The sequence below is a fragment of the Lepisosteus oculatus genome, chromosome 4 (assembly GCF_040954835.1).
Source record: "Lepisosteus oculatus isolate fLepOcu1 chromosome 4, fLepOcu1.hap2, whole genome shotgun sequence".
Taxonomy (NCBI): Eukaryota; Metazoa; Chordata; class Actinopteri; order Semionotiformes; family Lepisosteidae; genus Lepisosteus; species Lepisosteus oculatus.
In genome coordinates, this window is record NC_090699.1 from 57,165,750 (window position 1) to 57,190,090 (window position 24,341).

The window sequence follows — 24,341 nt, forward strand, 5'->3', positions numbered from 1 at the left end:
ATATATGCAGGTGAGTCTGGGAGTTGGCACTGGCAAAAATACTTCTAGTGATTTCTTTAAAAAATACGATAAACTAAAAACCCACACACTCTCCACATGTACTAGTAGCAAACACTATAAAAATTAATACACCCTATATAGACAGTTGTATCTCAAATGATCTGTAACCGGCTCCCTTACCTGTTCCTACAATGCGGGGGTCTGCAAAATGTTTGGCTAAGATAGCAGCAAGCTGGGTAAGTGTGTCCTCATAACCTGCAGGTGGACAAAAGATCACAAATCAGGATACCCTTTCATGTTTTGCATATACCCTTTGCAAACAATCCAAATGAATTTCTAAAAAAACTGTAACTGAATACATAATTCTTCAAACTTTGCTAGGTCATTGTTATTGGCAAAATTTAAACAACACAATAAATCCCCTAATGCATTTGTTGAGCATGCTTTGTTTTTTACTTCAGACATCACTTACTACAGTAACCTCCGCCAAACCCGCATGGAAAGTGTTGTGCACTGAAACTTCAACATCGATCGTTGCAGGCATCTTCGTGGTAACACTTTACAACATTTTTACTCAGAAAGAAACAATAACACTGCCTTCCACCCCCCAATACTCTTATATTTTCTGAATATAGCACTGGGTTTGTGCTATTGGTTTTATTGTGTTATATTAAAACTCGTACAATGCAAACCGGACTACTGCTTATATTGAACCACATGTCTAAACAATGTATCCTAATACAGTATACAGTATATGCACTGTAATCATGGATTAAAAAAAGCATAAAATGAGTATTGCAATGAAAAGCATTTGTGACATTATTAATGCTACTCAATATTTTTAAAGGTTATGACCCTGTAAATCACCTTGGAATTGAATTAGTTATATTAATAATAATGATATCCCACTTTTACATCACATAAAGCACACAATGGCGGCAACCATTTAAATGCACAGGGCCTGAAACACAGGAAAACCGAACGATTTCACTAGATGTGGGGGTGTGGAGGGGCTGTGGAGTTATATTACCTGGCAGCTCCTCCATGCTGTTGGAAGGGCTGAAGTAGTTCTTGAGTGCGCTGTAGCTGTTCATGGCCACATTAAGATAGAACTCCGGGGTGAATGCAAACAGGGAGCCGGTGTTGTCGGCGTGCTCTATGGTGCGGATACAGACTTGGAGCAGCCAGTACACATCCAGCATCTTCTCCTGGACAAAACCACAGTGTACAAACAGCACATGTGTGATCACAGAGCTCATTCTCATACACACCGTATATACAGCACAATCGCAACATTCTAGTTCGAAAGGGTGCACATTTTTCCACAGTTCAACAGCCGTTCAGTTCAAGCCTGTACCCTTACGTTTTGTAAATTTCCTCAGGCAGACGGGTCAAGTTACAATTATAAGAAATATCTGTTGTTTCCATCGTCATTTCAATTTGTACAGACTCAAAATTGATCACATTGCTGCATTATTTGTTTCTCTGTATAATCCAATTAGGTATTGAACAGATTACTCTCCCACCTGGTCTATGATCAGATGTGAGACTAGGGAATAAGAGCTTTGATTTGGCAGTGGTAAGTGCAATTAGAGGAAGTTCTCTTTGCAAGAAATTAAGAAGATAGTTCTGCTTATACAAAAAGTAGAAATTGTAAAAGGGAAAGGATTAAACTGAAGGGAGTACATTTGTAATTAGCAGAACACTTGTGCAATTGTTGGCATGATTGGCATTTTCTCCCTTTCAAGTTAACTTCTTGAGAGCTATTAAGAACTTAGTTGGAGTTCAGGCTTTCATGTAATCAGCCACAACATGTTGTATAGAGATTGGTTGGAGACACATATTACTTTGGAGTAAATGGTAGCATTAATCCAGGCTAGTCTGCGGCTCAAGTGGTTCAACTTCTCAGCAAAAACCTTCTGGCTCTTCTGAAGCTCCTCCAGAATGTCATGTCTCTGGAGACAGAGAGGGGGAATGGTTAGCAGGTTGGTCTGTGCTGGGCACAATACCAGGGCAATACAAATATATACAGGATCCCTGCCAAAATCCACACACAAATATATATATATACGGTGTACACACATTTGTTGTCAGACACTCCTAACCACTTTAAAGAAAACATTTTAGATTCATTGTCACAGCATTGACCCCACTATCTCACAAAAGAAGTACATAACAACTGTCATTAAGTTCTAATTAGAAAACTAATTTTCAAGTCTAATATAAAGTTTCACAAAATTTACATGAACACAGGTGAAAGGGAAGCACCTATAAACACCGTGCTGTAACCAGTTTTTTCTCTCATCTCTTCTTTACTGCACAGGTCCACCATTGTCACACGAGACAGCACTTACTCTACTTGGGCAGCGAGCAATCTTCTCCTCAGTGTCCTTCAGGGCCACCGCATATTCATGGACATCATCTGACACCACCACCATCTGAGAATTGCGAAGTAAATATAAACCATTTAAACATCATACTACCTTTGACCCAAATAAGTCATACAGTGTATTTTTGAAAACCACCATGAAAAACATTTTAAGACTTAAGAATTAACCTATTGGTCCCAAGCATGTATGTCTGATAAATCAAAAGTTCGTGATCAGATCAGATCACGAAAGTAAGTGAATATTTATTTGCATTCTAAGTGTTCATGAATGTCGATGTTCATTGCGTGATTGATTAGTATGAGGTTGACTACTCTTACACAAGTATTATAGTCAACACACTTAACTCTGTATTATGAGAACCTCTTGTAAGAGATTGATTGGCCATTTGTGTGTATCAAGCCAAACTGTGAGTAACAAGCCTTTAATACTTCAAAGTGAATAAGGACAAACAAGAAGCTGCCTTGAGTTTAATATTTACATATTACTCTGATTACTCTGTCAAATAAAACAGATTTGCTCACAATGACATCATATAAGTACAAAAGGAGACACTGCAACTCTCATATTGTAAGTTTTTCAGAAGCAGACAGATGTCACTTGCTATGTATCAGAAAGAGCAAAGATCACACATAGTTTTATGTGTACAATTCAGTAGAAAATAAAGAAGCCAGTTATTTGCGTGTATTTTATCTCCAGCTTCATCATCAAAAGATATACATTAGGAATTAAGATGGCTAGAGAGAACAAACTGCAGTTCTTTAATTGATAAAATTGATAATTGAGTTGTAATACAATACACTCTAGATACATTACTACAGAGCTGGAGAAGAACCATAATTCATTAATGGATACAGTCGCCTTTAAGAGTTCAGTCTACAATGCAGCAGAAGCCATCTAGCTAAATGTTGCATTCTTTGAATAAAAATTAATGAGGAAATAAAAAAGAACACCTTGCTCTGATCCTAACATTTACAGTACATTTAAAACAAAATTCCCATGGCTAAAAGAGATTAACTGAAGAGGAAATGGAAATAAATATCCCCATTTAAAAACTTGCAGTCTGTAGCTGGTTTTAGATTAAGTATGAGAATAATGTGCCAATGGATTACGTTCCTTGCGCTCTCCAACTCTCATAAGACTTTAACAAAGTGAAGCTCAGGAAGCATTTCGACATTCATTTGTCGCGACAGGCCATTAGGCTCAACCTGATGTATGGTTATCTGCACAATCTACATTTACCTCTGGCTTAATTTCGTAAGCACCAGTCCCCAGTACTTCAACTTTACACAAGTACTTTGATTTATCTACACAAAGCAGTGGCAGATTCTTTCCAAAGAGTGCCCTAGCAGCATTATAAGACCTGCTTAAGAGAAGATATTTTCTAAAGGAACACTAAACAGGTCTCATACTGAAACGATACAAGCCAATGATTTAATGGACCTGCCTGCTTTAGCAGTTGGTCTTCAATGTGGTTTCTTAAAAGGAACACATGCTTTTAGTTTCACTGACACAAAAGGAAGAGTCTGACTCCCAAGTCTCAAAAACCAACATGCACAACTGCATCTTGTTACTGTTGTTAATTATGCACATTTGTCATTTCAAAGGCGAGTCAACTCGCATGAGAAACCTCTTCCATCGACTTGCCTTGACCCCAGACTGCTCTGTGACTCCCGTCTCTCACCTTGCCCAGTTGTTGGTGCACACTCAAGTTGTACATCATGATGATACCATCCAAGATCTCCAGGAGGGACTTCTCAGCTATTGGTTGCTCCGGCTCTTCTGGTGGTCGCCCAAGCAATAGTCCATCATTACCATGACTGCCCTCAACTGGAGGCAAAAACAGAAATCAAAACCTTTAACTAACATTGTTAACTATGGGGGCCTCTACCAATTGCTCAACAGTGAGGCACCATTTAAAATATATAAGCAAGTTCAAAAAGTCAAAAAAGGATATTAGGAGACCACGTTTCCCTTTTGCTACCAGAGCAGCCTATGGCTTGTCCTTCTTCTTAACAACATTTCCACAACATTTCCACAGCACATGCTAATTAGTAGAGAAAAATAGCAATAGTAGCAGCACTCTAATTGTGTTGTCCAAATTACCAAGTAATCTATTTGTGATTACACTTCAAGCAAACTGAGCAAACTTCAAGCAAATTGCTTCAGGAACACAACACAGATGAAAAAAAAATCACATCCAACAAGAGGAAGTTTTTTAAAAGGGAACTGCAACCCTATTTTTACATTTTGGGATTATAATGAATCACAATGAAATTACTAAGTATACAGTATACGGTATATACGGTATTCCAAATTACATCACAAAAGAGGTGAAATTTCAATGTATGCATAGAGCCATATTTCTGTCATTGTCTGCAATTTAGAACAACGCAACAAAACCTCTGGTAATGCGAAAGCAGACTTATTACGCTGTAAACATGCTTTAAACCAAGTGAATTTTGCTACTATAATAGTAAATATTTCAATGAAATCGACATGCACAAGGAGACATTTTCTGATACTTTATGTACTGTAAGTATTGTAAAAACAGAGCAACCTGTCAACCAACTAAAATACACTCATATTCATTTTCAAGTTTTGCAAAATTACATTATCATTTACATTGGTGGTTATTTTAGGGTTAAACACACCTAAAAGAAAAATTCAAGTAGGACTTTTGGAGGACTTGCTGCACCATTACCTGTGCCACCGCCTGAACAGCTGATTTGAATGAGAGTAACTGAATTTAATTCAGCATATTGACTTCAAGACGGTTTTGCCAACAAATACCATTTACATTTTAACTAGCCTGCAGATCATGTTCGACCATTTCTGGGTTGGAACGTCTGCTGTTTGAACTTATTCAATCATACATCACGCTGAATCTTGCCGAGAAACTTGTCAATGGGACCAAAATCAGTGCCCATGTTTATTACCCATCTCTTGGGTAGTTGAATATGCCTCGGAAAAAGAAATAGTTTGACTTTCTGCGAATCCGATCCTCTGTTTTGTATGTGACAACTATGTTCTGCATAGCCAAATGCTCAACAGTGAGGCATCATTTAAAATATACAAGCAAGTTCAAAAAGTCAAAACAGGATATAAGGAGACCACGTTTCCCTTTCGCTTACAGGTACTAATGAGCAGGAAGGGCCACTTTCACGTCACAATTTGCGTGAATACACAGTACTTTCAAAGTTTACGATTTTACATTTAATTTGAAATTTGTAAAACTTTGTGATATCAGTTATGACTGAGATTTTATTAATTTATTACTGAGATTTAATAACCGGTCTGAGAATTTGGGACTGCAGTTCCCCTTTAAAAAATGAATTCATATGTTAGTGACTACATTCATCAGATAGTTCAATCTGTGAACTGAAACATTCCTGTAAACATGGTGTTTTTTATGGTCTCTTGTTGGGGGCAGTCATATATAATGGGAAGTACCAAGTGAAAGAAAATAGCTAGAAGTCGCTTTCGTTGGTTTAAGCACTGCTTCATATCAGCACTTCAGTCTCTAGGTCTCAGATGAAGCAAAGACACAGGGATACATGTTTCTGGGGCCACAGTACTCACTGTCCTCCTCAGTCCTCTGCTCTACTGCCAAGGTGCGCACTTTGACCTTCTCTGGTGGGGCAAGGGGTCGCCGTGGGGTCATGAGGCTGACTGCAGCAGTGCTGAGGAAGCGGTTAGCTCTGCCCAGAGTGGGGGAGCTCAGCCAGCTGGGCCGCGCCAAGGCTGCCCCCATTGCAGCTGCCCCGAATGGCCTCTGTCAGCAACACCCACAGAGAGTTCAGTCACAGAAAAAGGTGACAGAATCGTTAACTCAGACATTACATCACTTTTTTTTATAAATAATGATTTAAAACTTTTCTAACATTGACTTAAAGCAGAGTGCACTGTGGTTTTCTGTCTTGATGTTTTCCATATTTATATAGCCCAGGGTCTAAGATAAAGTAGTATGAACTACAAACAAAATCTGCTCATACTTGCAGCCCTGAGCTATAATCTTTTATTGATATTACAATATCCCAGAAATACAGTGCACTGCCAGCAAAGGACATCAATACTTGATAGACGTTTCCACAATACCTTTAGTAATGTGTAAGCTCAATAGGAATAAAATTGCAGAAACTTTTGGAGGCTCTCAATAAATTACCTTAGTGGTCAAAACTGAAAATCAAGCTTCAAGTTCACTGAACTTGCTAAATGTTAGGAAAGACTAATGTATCTCCACTACTTAATTTTTTAAGGTTTTAAAAGCTACTTTTCTGGAAAATGACAACAACGTATGTTCCAGTTGGTGTCAAACTGGAATATGACAACAAAATGATTAGGTATAAGAATTAAGAAACAAAAGAAAAGCATACGTTTAACAAATAAAATGAAAGGGGAAACACGTCCCCTTTAAATGTTATTTAAACAGATCAAGAAGCTCAGAAGACAGGTGGTAAATGGGCATGGTATGGCCCTGTTGTTGGTGAAAGTAGGGCTTTCTGTGCCAGTCTGAGTTACCTGTGCTGCACCACTGTCTTCATCCTCATCCAGGTCATCCATTGACGTGGATTGGATCTCCGATGGGTCAATTATGATATTGGCTTTGGTGGCCAGGTCATCTGAAAGTATCAGGCACATTGTGAGAAATTGCAAGGCTTAGCATTTTACATTCACTCAACCATAATACCAGCTCAATTTGCAGCATGAACAGAAAGGCAAAGGAATTTATAACGATGATGATGAGCGAGGCGCTGTAATTACCCAGCTAATCAGAGACAACCAATTCAATAACATCTTGCACAAAATGTCTTCATGAGATTTTGCCATCAGTCATGGCAAACATCACACTACCAACTGAGAAGCACGGGGCCAAACAGTCTCATCTGATAGGAAAACTCTTTTAAAACTAAAAAATTCACAATACTGTCAAATGGCACAAAATCAATATGTATCTTAAAAAAAAAACCTTAAACTGAAACAATGTAAGAGCACTAACTTCCCTCGCATGCAATATTCATTAAACCACTGGCTATCAGGCTAATGTTCTTTAGGCAAATCCAGTCAATAGCAGCAAACATTTTTCAATCATTTATGACTAACATATTTTTATTTGCTTCTCAAAGCATTTTCAAATGCTTTAAGAACTTACATACCGTACGAGTTTCCACCCCCAACCGAGATGATTTACTAGAAGAGGGAATGTCATGTCATAACTTTGTGTCACACTTTAAAATGAGAAATGCCAAAACATTATTGACTAAGTATTTTCATACGTTTTCGTGGAATTGAAGCAACTAGAGGAGAGTGGATTGCATATTCTGGACATAATAGGGGATATCGGTGGCAAAATTAATTCATTCTGATTCATTTCTTTCTTAAAATAGCAGATTGGAAAATAAGCTGATCCTCATGGAAAGGTTTCAGTTTTGATTGACGTGGGTATAAGCTGGAGGCCTGTGTTCAGCTCAGGGGAGAATAAAGCCTAACCAGGGTTTGGAAATCCCATTGAAAAATCAGACAGAGAAATATTGTTTCATTATTTTGATGCCTGGTGATATAGAGGCTTCATTACACCTGCAGAAGTGACCTCTAAGTGGCTATAAATTGTGTTTACTCAAGCGATCCCCATGGCCATAAATCCCCCAACTCTAGAAACATCAAAGGTCCAATACATAAATCTGCAAAAACTTAACACTTGCAATGTTTAAGCCACTAAAGAAAAAAGGGGTGCTTGTCATTCACAAACTGCTGCTTATAAACGCACTCACAACTGGAGAAAGCTTTTGATTTCTTCTCATTAGTGGACACTTTCAGAGCCTGCGTCTACAGTAGCACCTCATTACTTCAGTAGTTCTGAAATGTTGAAATGGAAATGAAACCAAGCTGCCGTGACAAAAAATCCTAGAGAACTGGCAACATTGGCAAATTGTCTATTTTTTACTAATGAACTTAAAGGGTCACAAATGGCATTCCCTTCCTAACATGTATCCTCATTGACATCAACAGCAGACTTTTCAAAAATGAAAAAGAAATTACAGGTTAAGTTTAAGGTTTTTTAAAAACTACATATTGATTTTGTACAACACTTATCAACGGGCTCTACTGGAGGCACTTGCTTTCAAGATGTGGAAGTATTTGACTCTATACAATTCAAACTCTGTTAGAGGTTTATTTTACAGATTACTGACTGACTGAACATTTGGCAGGCTTTGAGTTAGGATCACCCATTAATACAAGGCAGAATGAAAGCAAGAATGTAAACAATTAAAAGGAACGAAAAGGAAACTGAAACATGGTAAGAAATACACCAAAGATAGAAAGAAAGCGATTGGAAAGTCAGTAAAACAAAAAAGCATATTCATATATATTCAATATATGTTTAGATTTCCCCGGAGCCTTGATTTAGTACTTAACAGCTGAAAGTGCAAAGCAGCAAACAGTATATCTGTATGAGACAGAACATCCTGTACCATTTATGTAATGAGGCACCAGTATATAACACAATCAGTTTGGTGCCCAGCAGATTTTAAGTACAGTACATCAGGATCCAATAGTCCATTTATCACATTGTTTATTGCACTAAATCATCTTTCATTTGTGGTCTGGAGGAGATTGATTCTGTTCTGATTTCTGGTAATCAACAAAGTCTGATCCTACTGAAATAAGTAAGCGTGACATGGTTATAATAAGTGTAGGACACTGCACCAAGCACAATATGGAGTAAAAACAAAATACAACAGCCTGTGGCAGGGCTTTGCATCATGCAGAGCCTGACAAAAATGCATGAGCAGAGCAGGGTTGCAACAAACGAATATTTTGATAATCGATTATTCAGGGAAATATGACAACAATGAAAATCATGGCTTCTAAATGAGAAGGCTGTGACTAATGTTTGGCATTGTTTGGTAGCCATACACAGTACCTTTATTCAACAAAACAATGAGAAACACAAAACTTTCAACCTAACTTCATTAACATCTTCTTACTTCTTACCAGTAAGTACCAGTAAGAATAAGACAGCATTGTCTTTCAATCTTAAATTTCCGGGGAAAAAAACTTTTCTTCTTTTGTACAAACATAAAATTCCAAATAACATACAGAGTTAAATACAAAAAGTAAAATGAATAAAACAGGATTGAAATAAGTTCAAAGTTCAAAATAAACTTTAAAATAAACAACTAAGTCACTTGAAATCCAACTGTGAACTCAGAACATCAGCAGGCAAATGTTACGATTGACTGTAGGATTTGCTAATATGAGCTGCGGTGATGAACACTGATAAATAATAAACGTAGATTTTATCTCTATCGGCTGCAGTATCATTTAACCGGGTTAGCACTGTAGTCTATTGTGATCGTATTTTTATTTCATGTTGTATAAATGATGGTAGTTCACAGGACGAGCTATTTGTTTTTAGGTTAAACAATTTTACGTAACCCAATCTATGTAACGCTATGACTGGGTGAGCTGCTGATTTTTAAATACATTTTTAAATAAACATTTTTTTGACCTAGCCCATATTTCTTTCTGATAGGATGACAAGCTTTATCTGTTTTCTCGTACAGTTCTTCTGAGGGTTAATCAACCGAAAATATGCTGCAATAACATCTTTAACTCTCCTGACTTTAGGCTAATAGACAAATGAGTGGGAGCTTGTGGTATTTCGCAATTGCTAAATACTTCTAATTATTCCGAAACCTATTCTAATGACTTGTATAATTGGATAGGATATGGTGAGCTTCAGTGATTTTGGTACGGGTAGCTCATTCTGACAAACTACTCTGACCGTTCGAACTACGGGTAGCTCCATTTGTCAGAACGCCGCCCACGCCACCGAACGTCATGCATTTGCTCCAGCATGCACGTTGTACTGCCATGGAATGCTAAATCAACCCTGCATATTCTGCACGTTATGGTTTGTTCTTTTGTTTTAAGAAAATGTTCCCACACGTTGCTTCTTTCTGAACTTTCCGCCATTATTCTTGTTCAACCTGTTTTATAGTTCCGACGCTATGGCAGCATTGCTCTTCAGGTTAAGTCATTAACGCGCTGTAGGTTGGAGGCCCGTTTGAAAACGAAAACGAAAAATCGACAACAGAAATATTTGTCGACAAATTTTCATTGTCGACACTGAATAATCGTTTCAGCCCAAGTGCAGAGGGTGGCAATTTACGACACAGGCACAGAAGTGCTGCAAGAAAACCAGACAATTCTACTGTGTGTTAAGAGTGTGTTTTCTATAAGGACAATTCTTATTGTGAAGGAAATAAAATATTCAAATCATTCAGTATCTTAGCAAAGGTCATATTTTGTCTCTGTATCTTTATTGATTTCCTAAGTACTATTTTCACACTTTTTGTAACTTGCTGAGAACTTATCAGAACAACAACACTGATGGTCCAATCCAATGGTTGTAGAACTGACTGGATGCTGGCTTTGTCATGCAATCAGATCTGGTATAGAGTCTTGATGAAGAACGAACATTCCACCTCTACTAAGTTATTTAACATCAGCATGCAATATATTATGGTATAAAATGCAGAATATTTTAAAATGAATATAGTTCATTCTTCAGTGAAAGAATCTAGCAGTGTGAATGAACTGTGCTGTACTACTTCTGCTAGTTTACAATATGTTGTGCAAAAGGCTGATGAAAATTGCTTTGGTGTTGAACTGGGTTTATGGGGCACTGAAACTTGTGAAAATAAATTCAAGATGCCTTTTAAGCGTTTCTGAAAAAAATCACAAACTATGTAACTTTTGTAACTGAATTAGTGTGAAAACCAACAAACAACTCCCCCTAAAATCAATAATAATTAAAGTGAAAATGTTTTTTTTTAAAATGCCCGGAAGATTTATTTCTTGTTATACCACTCTAGAAATGAATAACGAGGTCTGCAGTGTGGTATGTAAAATGCTAATGAGATCCTAGAGGAACTGTGTCTAATTAAGCAGCCAGTGGTAAATGGCAAGGAGCTGCTTTTCACATAAAGCTGGTGACATGGACTGAGTTACGGCCTTGTATAAACAGCCACAGTGTAAACATGCAAAGATGAAAGCTCCCTTCACTTTAATCATGCGGTTTGAACCCCAGAATCTTGGGCCAGGCAGATCCCTGGCATAGATCCTGAAAATAAAAATACAAATATGACTGAATGAATAACCATTATTAGGGTTCCATCCACCTGCTATAAATCTGACATTTATTTATTTAAGCCATAGTTTCCACCAGCCAGTAACCACTGTCTACATTTCTGGAGTGTCCATGCGAGCACAAGGAACATCACACACCGTAATCGTTTTTTCAGATTTAAGATCTTGCCGGATAACAGTCGTAGAAACCGAAACATAGAAAAACCCTTTACCAATGCTTATTATTTTACAGAACTGATAAGATAATAATAGGCTAAAACTACTGTCATGTAAAAAACATGACAATCTAGCAACAATCTTAAATTCTACCCAACAGCTTCAAGAAAGAGCTACGATAACTGTATCAGTGGACTATGATATGTAATGAATTTCATAAATTAAAAATATAATCTATATTTTCTGCATTTATCATTTGAACAAAAAATAATTTAGACCGACTACATCTTCGTTAATCTTAAAGTGTCATGACAAATCTAATCAGTATAGATATACAAACTTCACAAACAGACCTGCCAATAATTTTAAAAGACTATGATTCCTATAACAGGTAGGATTTTAAGAGGAGACAATGTGAATTAGACTGGAGGTTCATAACATAAAACGCAGCCTTCAAAGGCTACACCCACAATCTTCATGCTGCCACCAGGAAAATAGCTAAAAAATAAGACCGGGCACATGACCAATACATAAAACTAATTTAATAAATACTATAGATACAAATTATCGATTGTTTAAGCTTCTCAGTGTTGACAAAGCCCTACCCCGGTATCCTTTTTGATCAGTGACATTAACAGAGTGAAAACCAGGGCAACAGCGCCCTCCTCTGGAGTTTACAGAATTGGACTGTGGACTCACGTTTCCTTTTAAATCTTACTATAATCCTATATTCCTGTTTATGAGGATAAAGCTTTATTTTTAAATAAAGGATAAAGCTTTTTTTATTTTAATTTGCCCCCTATTTATGAATCCAAATTCATTTTTTTAACTGTAATAATGAAAATAGAGCTATTAAAGTGAATAACAGAGAAGAGCAAAAAGGCAACAACAGGTCATGATGTTCAAAATGCAGACATCAACAAACTGAAATTCAAACTTTCTGTTTTGGGGCAACAGAAGAAATAGAGGAGACACCTCTATAGAGATGTCTATATTCAGTTCAGAAACAGTGCAGAAAAGCCCTTTTGAGTTACAGTACATGGCTTGGGATTCAGTTTGGGTTCTACAAGATTCTACCAGAGCAGGCTCTGCATTTCTACACACAAAAAAACACAGACCTTTGAGGGTTTTCTTAAGGTGGGAGAGAAGGCCGCCCAATCTCTGCAGGTCATAGTAATCCACCTTGCCATTGTAAAACAGCTGAGGAGGAACGTAGGCCTCTGAGAATGACAGAGAGAGGAGAGAAAGAAAAACATAGGGCAGGAATATTAGATCTATTCTGAAACCGTCATCACAGTTGCAAGTCCCTAACACCCCTTGACATATGACACATCTGTTCTGTGCACTGCAGCAGTGATGCATACCAAGCAAAAAAAAAAACGCTGCATCTACATACTGTTCATCTAGACAGGAAACAGAGTGCCCCACCAGTTTTCAGAAAGTAAGGAACAGTAACTTCAATGCAGAATTTTACAACATCTCAGTCGAAAAGCAATTTCTTTCCTGATGATCCGGTGTCCTAATATACATGCTCTGAATAATGATTCAAATCAGACAGGAAAATCACTGTAAAAGATTTCATTCAAAAATCTAAAAAAAGGTTTCTCAAAACTGTATGACAGGAACTAATCTAAAGACACACATCCACATCACACACAATGATTATGTAGTCTGGTGCAATGCTTTCTTCCATCCTGAGTATAATCTAACAAATCTATTAAGAACATCATTATGCCAGATTAATTATTAGAATTGAAAGCCTAAAGTACAGTGAAGAATCAGTGATAAAAAACTCTGTCAGTGCACCTAATAAATTTATTATGAAGACTGATGATAGGATCATAGTGTAGAGAGGTTCTCAGTTCAGTGTAAGGGTACTCAGGATGTGAGCCTCAGGGCAAGTGACAAGACCACCAAAATTAAAAGGCTTCACAGATTGTACTCCTGGTCTCTAACTACAGTACCTGTGTGCTATAGTGGTGTGTTACACATAAAATTAAAATACCTCCAAATAGATTCAGTAAGGAAGGTGGATATGCAGGTTTCAGTCTGGATAGAAGTTAAGAACACCCATTTTACGGAAAGAAAACTCTCGTGGGTGTACACTCCTATGAACATAGGAGGGCTACTTTTTGTGTGACATCTCTTTACACCCTCTATCAAACAAGCTGTATACCAAAGACCGAGGTCAAACCCCAGTGATTTATCTGAGCTGCATGAGAGCTTTTCCGAGGAGACCTCCAGCCCATAAGGTGACCTAAGACCTAAGACCTGCCCAGAAGGTACTGTACCTTCGCTGCTCACACACCCTGGGATCTTCCTTTTGCCCTCATCCCAGAGGCTCCTGACAGCAGTAATGAGGCGGTGCAAGAAACACACCATGTACTCAGGAGGGCACAGCACTGTAGGATTCTGGAAGGACAATGAGGAGTTATGGCAGGGTAATACAAGTCACAGTTTAAATGTGTGAAGGCAGAGCACTTTCGCAAAACCGCAGCTGGATCTTTCCTCTGAAATGCTCAGAAAAACACGAGGAAGGTTTGTAACAGCCCATTCAAACCATTAGCGAAGGTTTACAGGATCATCCTGTAAGTCGTTGCATGACCTTAAAAGCTCTCAGTGTAAAAATATTTTTAATAGAGCAAAACTGTCTTTTAAGAGGTATGCAGTAATGTCCTTATGTTTTGTTCACTACACTTTAAATATATTTTTGATTTCTTCAAAACCAACATCCTAAAGCCCTGAAACAATGCCCAGTATTTCCTGATCCCTTTTTATAAAGGGGTCACTCTCCCTTTCTCACTCACTCATTCATTAGTGCTTGACGATCAATCAGCCTAAATAGACATCAGTCATCCTGTGCTTCATGTCTTTAAAGGCTACACACAAGATCAGGTTACATCTATAGCCCCATTCAGTTTTAAGAAATTATTTTTCAAAATAGTCCAATGCTTTATCAAAATAGTGGTTTTCCCATTTCCCTTCAATCTGGCATGATACCTGACAAAAAAAGTACATATTAATTTCCAACCATTATGCTTTTGAGCACATCTTACTTTGCAATAAATGTGTTAAAAAAATAACGTATATGAAAAAACGTGTCTTTTCCTATTCTGCTGGCTTGTCTTACCCCTCTGTTGCTGGCGTTCTCTTGTAAGAACTTGCGGAATTTATTAAGGAAGATATACCGGGAGGCTTCACCCTAAAAGGGGCAAATTATATAAAAATCAAATCCTTGAGATTAGAATATACAATAACTATTGATCAACATTCACGCTTCTGCTCTTTATAAACAGATACTCCAATAAATCATAAATGTATTTTATAATTCAAATGTTAATTAGTATGGATTTTGTGAGCCATACTTTTTTCTGCTCCTAAACTAACTGATATACATCATGACATGGACTTTTAAAGAATACTCCACAGAAAATGAACATATATTAGTGTCTACCACCTGCTTTCATATTGTTTTGATACTCAGTGCATTAAAACATACTTATAAGACTTATAGCTTGAGGTTATATCATGGCTGTGACCACTGTCACAGAAAAGTTTAACCTGGGCATTTTGTGAATTCTGCAATTAAGCAAAACACACATTTTGAAAATCCATGCTGTGTGTTAGCATTGGAATTGCAGTCTTTTAAGAACAATAATCCAAAAATATGAGGCAAAAGTGAATAATACAAAAAAACCTGCTGCCTCCTTACCCCTCCAACCTATTTTGCTGGTTTTGCTCTGCTAAGGTACATATTTTTCTTACTGCAAAATCAAATCCACCAGTTAAGTATCTGTAAAAACATTTTCATAAAAGATGATTGCGATAATTCCAATTGCAAGCTTTTCAAACCTTGTATGATACATTAATGCATCTGAAAAAATACCTACTTGATAAATTTGTATTAACATTGATTTCTCCTGCCTGGAACCGAAAGGACCATCCAAAAACCTCAAGGACACCGATGATAACACAGCACAGAAATGCGAATATGGTGTGACGCGTATGGCTCAGCACGGAAAAACATACCGTCCCTTTGTCCTTGTTATTCAGCATTAGCTGGAGAATCTTCACTTGCAGCTCCTCCACCACTGGAAAACAAAATTCAGTATCACTATTCATATTAACTACAGTGTCCCAGCCTGTAAAACTCTCACTGAGGCGAAGACATTTGAAAAAGTCTATACTTTTTTAAAGGTAAAGTTTCTAGCAACAGGACGACCCGTGCCATCTCTTCTCTTGAGGCACAACTGTAAATGGGTTTTGGAATCATAATCACTGTCTTTTGCTCCAGCTGTGCATCCCTCTATTTGAGAACTTTTGTTTTTCTTTCAGTTAGTCTTAATCCCACATCTGAGCTCCGTCAGCCAGCTCCAAAACAGAAAAGCCTTCAATTCAATTGAAACAATTGTTGCAAGTGGCCTACACTTTTTAATTTACAGTTTAAATTGTGACTGCAATACTTAAAAATGAGTCGCAGAGGTCGGTTTTGGATTTTAATGAAGTTTGGCTTTAACATTGTTTTTCACCTAGTGCATGTGTGAGGGTGGAGCTAGGGTTGAGGGTTAAAGTATTCTCTTTTAAATTAAATAACAGTGTCGCTATATTTTAGTACTGCGAATTAAGATAATTTAAGGAATGTTTAGCATCTTGTACTTGCGAAACTTTGCCAGTGAGCTTAACAGTGCCTCAGTGTAGCCAACCAACTCAGTAAAAGAACCTCACAGTGCCTTCTTCCTTTCTTTCTTACCAAAAACCCAAACACACATTGAAAATCTACCTCTACCATACATGGCAAAAGCTCACTCCCCATACTTTCTATCCCTTTATTTTATTCTGTTGATGCATATTTTTGCACATAACCTGTTACCTTTTTGTTGTTTTGCACATTGCCTGTTGTTGTTTTTTTTGCACATCGTCTGTTATTGTTTTTTGCACACTGCCTGTTGTCTCTGTCTTTCTTTTGCTACACAATTGTATTGTTGTTGTTGTTGTTGTTGTTGTTGTTTTTTTTCTCTTTGTACTACTTATGTCCGAGAGCTAGCTAAATAGCATTTCGTTATACCATATACCATGTATATGAGGGTAATGACAATAAACTTGAAACTTGAACTTGAACTTGAACTTGAACTTAAAACTGTCCTCACCTTCAATCCTCTTCCTCAGGCGCTGGCAGCCCCTCTCATAGGCCCTGCGCCTCAGTCTTTCCTCAGCACTCTCTTCTCTTGACTCCCTCTCATCCTTCCCCTTGAAACACAACAGCAATACTTAACCCACTGCCCACTAAAGCTGTGCGTGAATCAACAATGGCAGACCCACACAGCTCAGACCAGTAGGAAGCATAAACACACATAACTATCTACAACTCTGAAGCATCTATATGTATTGTTATACAGCCCAGTACAGGCTCACTCCTTTAAGACACTATAAATAAAAACTTGCTTGATTCTTAAAGAATTTTGACAGGCTGACTACCATTGCTAAAAACCCTCAAGGTCTTTGACTAAGTCAACCCTGTGGGCGTCTTCAGAGTAAAAAATAAAAGTGGAACAGAGGACACAAATGGAAACTTGATTAAAGAGAATTTAAAAATGAGATTAGAAGTAACTTCTTTAGGAATATGGGACAATCTACCTACTGTAGCTATGTTGTTGAGGCCTCTGCTCATTTGTAATAATTGTTTACATTCTAATGTCTCAAAGGTAAACCTCTAACGATAATTATGGGACACTTCACAATCGATGCACACTTCTTCTTAAAAGAAATGCACAGAACTACTAAGGCAAACCCCATTTGCAAAAGATCAAAAAAGAAAAATGGAAAAAAATACTAAGCATTTTGAGGTTTTAAGGATAATTCACACCATATTTTAGTTCTCAGAAAGGAGAGTGACTTGGCTTTTGGTTCGTTCTCATTCATAAGTGATTTGGACAGAAACGTCCTCATAAAGTCCTTACAAAGCCAGGAGGTCTTTGTGGTAGGCGAAAGGTTCAGACTAAACCAGGTGTGATAAGTGCAGCTCTAACTGCCTGTGGCTGGGATATGATCCTGGGTGGTCGTGGGCTTTGAACTTGCACAGCACCACTCCCTAGTTGTCAGTGCCACCGCCACATGGACGGATCTTCTACCACGGTCTAGATTTTCCGAGGGGGGAGACATCACTTCAGTAACTGGTTCAGCGCACGAGCCCTGTTAAACAGAACCCTCACCTCCTTGTCAAAGCGACTTGGCCACCAGGTGGTAGGAATGAGCTCCTCCAGGCCGGCCTCCTTGACCCGCAAGGGGGTCTTGATGAAGAAGAATACCACAGAGCGCAGAACGTCGAACGTGGCTCTGTCAAGGGTACAAACGCTTTAATACTTTCACCAGCCACGCAAGCCTTCCCCCAAAGGTTTAACTCCATGTTGATTACAACATACTGTATGTCCCATTAATCCTAACACACGCACATGCAGAAATAAGCTGAAGATATCCTTGTAGAGGGACTCACTACATTAAAGCCTAATTATAGTGACAGATAAGTTCAATCAGAACCTATCAGTTCAATCCAAATAACTTTAAGTAATACACTGCACAATACATTAACTTTAAGAGCTAATAAATCATAATAAAGATTTTCACTCAGCAGCATAGAACAGAGGTGTGCGTTTGCTGTTTAGGGGTTTAATAATGAGAAGCTTTCTTCCTGTTTTGGAGGTGAAAGGATATAACACATTGCTTAGAAGGTACTTCCTAGATTTCTCATGTCGAAGGATAGCAGTCGTTAGGCGCAGATAATGGATCTGAAAGACACAAAACGTTTGATTTTACAAGGACGTCCAGGTAGGAGTAAGTTGTTCAGCTACTATCTGATAACACTGTTTCACTTACTGTCAAAGCCCAAGATCCAGAGTGATCTAATGTGCTTAAGTTGAGCTTAAATTTTTAAAAGCTGTATTTCACAATACCTGCATTTAAATGATAAGTAATCAATTTTTTCCATTATCTAATTTTCCCTTAACAGAGTCTCATTGTGGGATGCCCCCCATTTTAAAGGCTCAAAAAAATTGATCACACTTTACCTATGATTTTCTAACCCCACAAAAAGACATACTTTTTTAAGGTTGATTACGAATCTCACTCTGCTTCCGGAGAGTTTAGTACAAGGTCATTTCGCTTCTGTAGTCATGTCAGAGAGAACACTTAAGACACCGAAGACTTTGTCACTCAGCCCTGCCTTATATTCATCCAGGTTCCACAGAGCACTTTGATAAAATAAAGACAGCAGCCTTTACAAAACACAATTACTGAATCCGTTCTATGTCCCACACAGAGAGCAATGACTGAGAATGGGCCATTGCACTTCGCTCTGCGGTACACTATGGGAACCAGGCTGTCTTGGCAGAGCAGTAAAAAGCGATTGCTTAGATTCCTGTACATCATGAGGTTTCTCAGATCTCAGTCTTTTGGTGCAGCATTGAGATAAGGACTGACAGTCCAGACTACCTGGAAGCCCAAGTCAGGGATGATGGGAGAGAATCTGTAGGCCCTGAGGAGGGACATCATCAGCTGCTTCAGGCATTCGTTCACCTCATAATCCTGGAAAGCAAAACAAGAGGCGCACTCAGCCCACTCCAGTGCTCAGCACAGTGATTCTGATCAACCCTAGTGCAAAGGGAGAAATTCTACATAAAATTCAACACAAAGAAAGCAAAAATAGAGGTGTGAACATAAAATAATGAAGAGTACTTTCTAGACACGGCTCTCGTTATAAAAAAATAAATAAAAAGGGGTAAAGTTGACGAAATGAGTAACTGTTTGGCACTGAACCATAAAATAAGAATAAAGTTAAAATGAAATATCGGTTTTAGAACTACAAAGGAATGAAAAGAATACATGTTAACAAGACCTTTATGAGCTCTCCTCAGCAAAGGAAAGTCGATGATTTGGTCATATGAGCTACAAGAAGCTACCCAGCAGTTCATGACTTGTTCTTCAGTTTAATTAAGAAACCCCATTAAGCTTAAGAGAAGATGAGTAATGAGAAATAACTCTAATATGCAAAGACAGGCTCCAAGCCTTATTAAGTGAACTGTGAGTCATGAGCTGACAACAAAAGAAAAAAGATTCATTTCTACAACACTTACTTCCATCAGCAGCCAAAAGAGATCCAGGAGCTGCTGAATGAGGGGGTGTTCATCCACTGAGCCACCCCCCTCTAAAATACTCAGCAGAAAATTCATAAGGACATCTTCCACTATGTAGACCTTACACTGTGGACACACAGAGACACCATGACACTGAGTACCAAGTTGCCCCACAGCCACAGAACATATTATTAGCATGGTCTAGACAAGGACTCTCATTTAAGATTGTTATTATCAACAGTGACAAACCTTTAGCCAGTAATACTGAATTTTAATTATGTAAGTAAGCAATTATGAGTTATGAGATTGTGTTAATGACATTGTGTGGTATAAAATCAACAGAATGAAAAAATGTTAAACCTTTCATATTTTATACATAGGATATTTTGACAGACAAGATATATATGTTATACCAAATAATATTCCAATGTAATGTGACTCATCGTGGCAAAAAATATATTTTTTTTAATGAAGAAAAACAACATATACAGTATCTGCACTTCAAGATCTCTGTAATTGCAGTGTATTTCATTCCAAGTCTTTTTTTTTGGCTCTCGTGTATCTGTAATACATGCATAAGAAAACTGGATGTCAGGGATTGGTTCTTAACTAATGCAGCTGTTAATGTAATTAACTTTAATGGCTGGGTGTTACCAAAGGTACAACCAGTTACCAAGGGGTAACATGATAATTCTAACAGTATTCTGCCCCCAGACGGAACATAAATCCAGTGGCAACAGCAGACAAGGAGATGAGTGTAAGTCTTCGAAGATCCAGATTGAGTGAACTGTACATCAGTAAAACATGCTTCGGAACAAACGTGTTTATCTAGGGAACTGAGCAGCTATACTGACCATGAGAGGGGCGAAGTAGTTGAAGACATGTGCCAGTGTCACCAACACTGTGGGCTCCCCCTGCAGCTGCCAGGCTGAGCTATCCTTCTCCACCAGCTTCCCCTCCTGCCAAACACATTAACAAGGCTGAAGACAGGGCAGGACATGAAGGCTGTGACGATGAGGATATGGCAACAGACCGTCCCGTCTTCATTCAGGGAGAGCATACCTGCACGTCTATTCTGGTGGACAGCACATTCTTGATGTATCCCAGAAGCTTTTGTGCTTTGAGGAGGTCAGCGGTGGGTGGGTTCTGCAAGGGCATGTACCCCTCTACAGGATATGTACACAGGGGGCTAAGGAATTACACAAAGACGTGTTCATATAAAGGCCCTAGGATGATACTATAACAGACAATTAAGGCATACAAAGGGCAGATGGACAGAAATTAATCTCCGCAGTTGGCAACAAAATAATAGACTTCTCTGAGTCTTCAAAAAGCCTTTTTGGATTCTGCACAGAGGGTAAACCCACAGGGCGTACACACAGAAAGCATAGACAGTTACAGTATTTAGACAAAAAGCTGGAGGTGTTGGGAATCACAAAGAATAGACTTTGTTTGGTCCTTAGGTTCTTGAGCTATCAAATGGAAGTGCAATCTAACCCCAACAGAGGACTGCTACATTTAAATAAAATATGCCAAACCAGTGGTCACCAATTTCTCAGTTTTGAAGTGGCTACTTCAAATGATCACCATGAATTCAAGGGTCAGGATGACAAGTTTGTGAAAGGATAATTTCCCAAATTCAGAATACAGTAGTAGAAATTGGACATTTTATTTACACAGCACCTTTCGTGTCACATCCCAGAGCACTCAATCATAAAAATAATTTCCCTCATTGTGTGTTTTGTCCTAACTTTGTCAAATTATTATACAAATATGACTTAACATGGTTTGTGAAAATAAGAAAAGTATTATAAATAACTAAGCTTTCCTCTTTTTGACAAAGCACACAAAAAACGTAACAAAACATTCACCTTGTAAATCAACTTACTTAAAACAAATTTGACACCAATGGTTTTCTCCGTCTGACTAGAAATGGTCTAGTTCTATGTAAATAGTGATAACTGTCAATTTGTTGCTTACAAATTCATCAACTTTTATTAGAGCACTGTAACATTTTGTGCTCAGCAAAACTGTAAATGATTAAAAGGAGCCAGACTAAAAATAATTCACTGCTCAAAATATGCATGGTGGTCATTATACCCTTACTTAGATCAACATTACTACAAATAATTTATTTTTAATTTTAATGCATCCCCAAAACCAAAATTAAAATGAAGCTTTTTTTATTGAGTTTTGTTTAACAGCAAGAATACCATCAGCATAGATATTAATTATTAACTTTTCAGACAGCCACTTCCATTTTCTTATTGGAGTCCTGTTTGTCCAAACATAATGATGCTGGAGAATGCTGATAAAAACTAAATTTAGTTTTTTGTTTTGTTTTTTATTTCCCTCTGGAGGGATAAAAGAAACTTCACCTTGGGAACCACTCCTGTAAATCTTATAGTTTGGACCAATACATAACAAATCTTGAAAATGTCTAGTTAGACCAGGACTTAAAACTATTTAATTCAGTAGTCTGCATTTATTCATTCTATAAGCCCAAAGGCCCAATGTAGATGTGCTCATTTCTCAATGCTTTACAGTACGAATGTTAACAGTTTTCAGCACAGCCTTACAATCTTAATGAAGGTTCTCCTTACTATGGATTTCAACTGGTTGTTTGACATACATTTCAATAGTTTACTCCTTGTTGTAGTCAAAACTTCTGTGGCTGAGGAAAAATATTTAGGAAATTCTACCTACTGTGATATACCTTACAAAAAAATCCTAACTCTATTGCCAAGCTCCAGACTATCTGTTAGTGAAAGGATATCGGAGAGGGCGGCTGCCAAAGTTGAACGCCACTGATTCTTTGAAGGACAGGCTGATTGCTGGGAAGTAGGCCATGCCTGGGCCCATCTTGATGTTACTGAAGGCTGCGCCCAGGGACTGCCCATTACTGAGGGAGAGAGAGATGATGAATGACAGAGGAAGAAGAGACAAGGTAGCAGAAAGACAGTGGGAAGCGAAGTAATATATAAAATGAAAGAAAAGGGCTAAGTACGGTATGTTTAAATAAGGAGACAAAAAAGAAACTAAAAGGTTAATTTTATCAGTGTACTGTCATTGTTTAGCATCCTTTCCCCTAGGGGGCGCTCCAAATTCCTGAGTCCTAGTTTGATGGCTGTATTAATTCCAGGTGTTAAGAATCAGTGTTGATATATAAGCCTAGAGCTTCCCATACTCAGGGCTCAGAGCTAGGACACAGATGTCCAGGGGCCCGCCTAGAACCAGACCGCAGAGTCGTCGGAGGGCACAGGCCTTGCCAGAGGCATCACGCCCCCTGCGGCCGGGGTCTGGAGGACCTGGCCATGTATGTTCTTGGACTGTTCCTGATTTCCCTGTGTCTGTCTGGTTGGATGGATCACCCGGTTTAGGATTATTGGACTGCACCCTGACTTAGCCCCATGGATTCGCTTGTACCTGGATGCCTCGATTTCCCCTTTTCACCGGAGCACCTGTTGTCACTGAGCACAACCCTCGCGAATAAACCCTTGTGTGTTTTCCCTGATGTCCCCCTCCTGTTTGTCCCAGGTTACACCGCACTGCATAGGGTCTAATCAGCAGCCCTCCGCAGAAGGCTGAGGCCCATTTGTGACAGTCATAGTGTTAAGGAACAAGTAATAGGTTTATTCCATGCTGAAAAAAAGAAGAAAGAAACGTTGAGTTCTCTTTATTCTTTTTTTCAGCATGGAATAAACCTATTACTTGTTCCTTTGCAGCCTACGCATGCTGACGCAGTTACCCACCTGAACTAGTCATAGTGTTAGACTATTTCATATTATAGGTAACCCATACAAACTCCTTGATTGACCCTGGCTCGCACTTGGTTATAATCAGTTCCCCTGAGACAGGGGGCTGCATCCTCTATCAAAGTACAGGATAACTTCCAAAACAAGAAGTGGACTGATCATTTATACCAAGGATTGGCAACTCCCTGCAGGCATCATTTAAGTGTCAGATATTTTTCTTGGCATACCAGCCCTTCTCATATAGCATTATCATACATACATGACAGCAGTGACTAATAAATAATATAATCTGACATGTGCAGCAGTCTCAAATGATTTTGTGCTACCCAAACATAAAGGTCAGGAAATGGTAGAACTTACTTCTGTGGTTAAGAATTATATGTTCAGTTAAATATGGATAGTAAAAAAGTGAGCTGGATATTAAATCTATTCAGCCAGTGTATATTTACCTGTAAATGGGGCTACTAAAATGTAAGCACTGTATAAAGTTTGCATTTCAATATTTGAAGTTATGCATTATTAATCTCTGTGTAAGGTTAAGCACTTAATATGCTTTTTATGTTCATGCAGCTTTATTATGAACACAAGGTGAGTATGTTAAGGATGAGATGCATTTGAGCTTCTCTTGTAGCTTTGGTACATGATATTTTATTACCCCTCATTCTTAGTTTTCTTATTTTTTAATTATTTTAATTTTGTACACATTTATACAGTACTGTAGGTACTATATTATAACGTAGCTCAGGAGGGACTGTTGCTTT

General features: G+C 38.2%; 1 protein-coding gene across 1 annotated transcript in view; it reads right to left on the bottom strand.

The window, feature by feature from the left end:
• LOC102695723 (E3 ubiquitin-protein ligase RNF123) overlaps positions 1-24,341 on the bottom strand; it is a 124,804-nt gene that overhangs the window by 90,512 nt on the left and 9,951 nt on the right. Inside the window, exons 10-28 of the mRNA XM_069189409.1 lie at positions 22,595-22,727; positions 20,888-20,995; positions 20,680-20,784; positions 19,826-19,951; positions 19,185-19,277; positions 18,408-18,481; positions 17,909-18,026; positions 16,847-16,946; positions 15,729-15,790; positions 14,830-14,901; positions 13,991-14,111; positions 12,818-12,919; positions 6,909-7,009; positions 5,970-6,162; positions 4,072-4,217; positions 2,355-2,438; positions 1,848-1,955; positions 1,031-1,208; positions 181-255 (exon numbers count right to left, since the gene is read on the bottom strand). Of these exons, the coding sequence (XP_069045510.1) occupies positions 181-255; positions 1,031-1,208; positions 1,848-1,955; positions 2,355-2,438; positions 4,072-4,217; positions 5,970-6,162; positions 6,909-7,009; positions 12,818-12,919; positions 13,991-14,111; positions 14,830-14,901; positions 15,729-15,790; positions 16,847-16,946; positions 17,909-18,026; positions 18,408-18,481; positions 19,185-19,277; positions 19,826-19,951; positions 20,680-20,784; positions 20,888-20,995; positions 22,595-22,727 (2,099 nt within the window). The remainder of the gene's footprint in view (positions 1-180; positions 256-1,030; positions 1,209-1,847; positions 1,956-2,354; positions 2,439-4,071; positions 4,218-5,969; positions 6,163-6,908; positions 7,010-12,817; positions 12,920-13,990; positions 14,112-14,829; positions 14,902-15,728; positions 15,791-16,846; positions 16,947-17,908; positions 18,027-18,407; positions 18,482-19,184; positions 19,278-19,825; positions 19,952-20,679; positions 20,785-20,887; positions 20,996-22,594; positions 22,728-24,341) is intronic.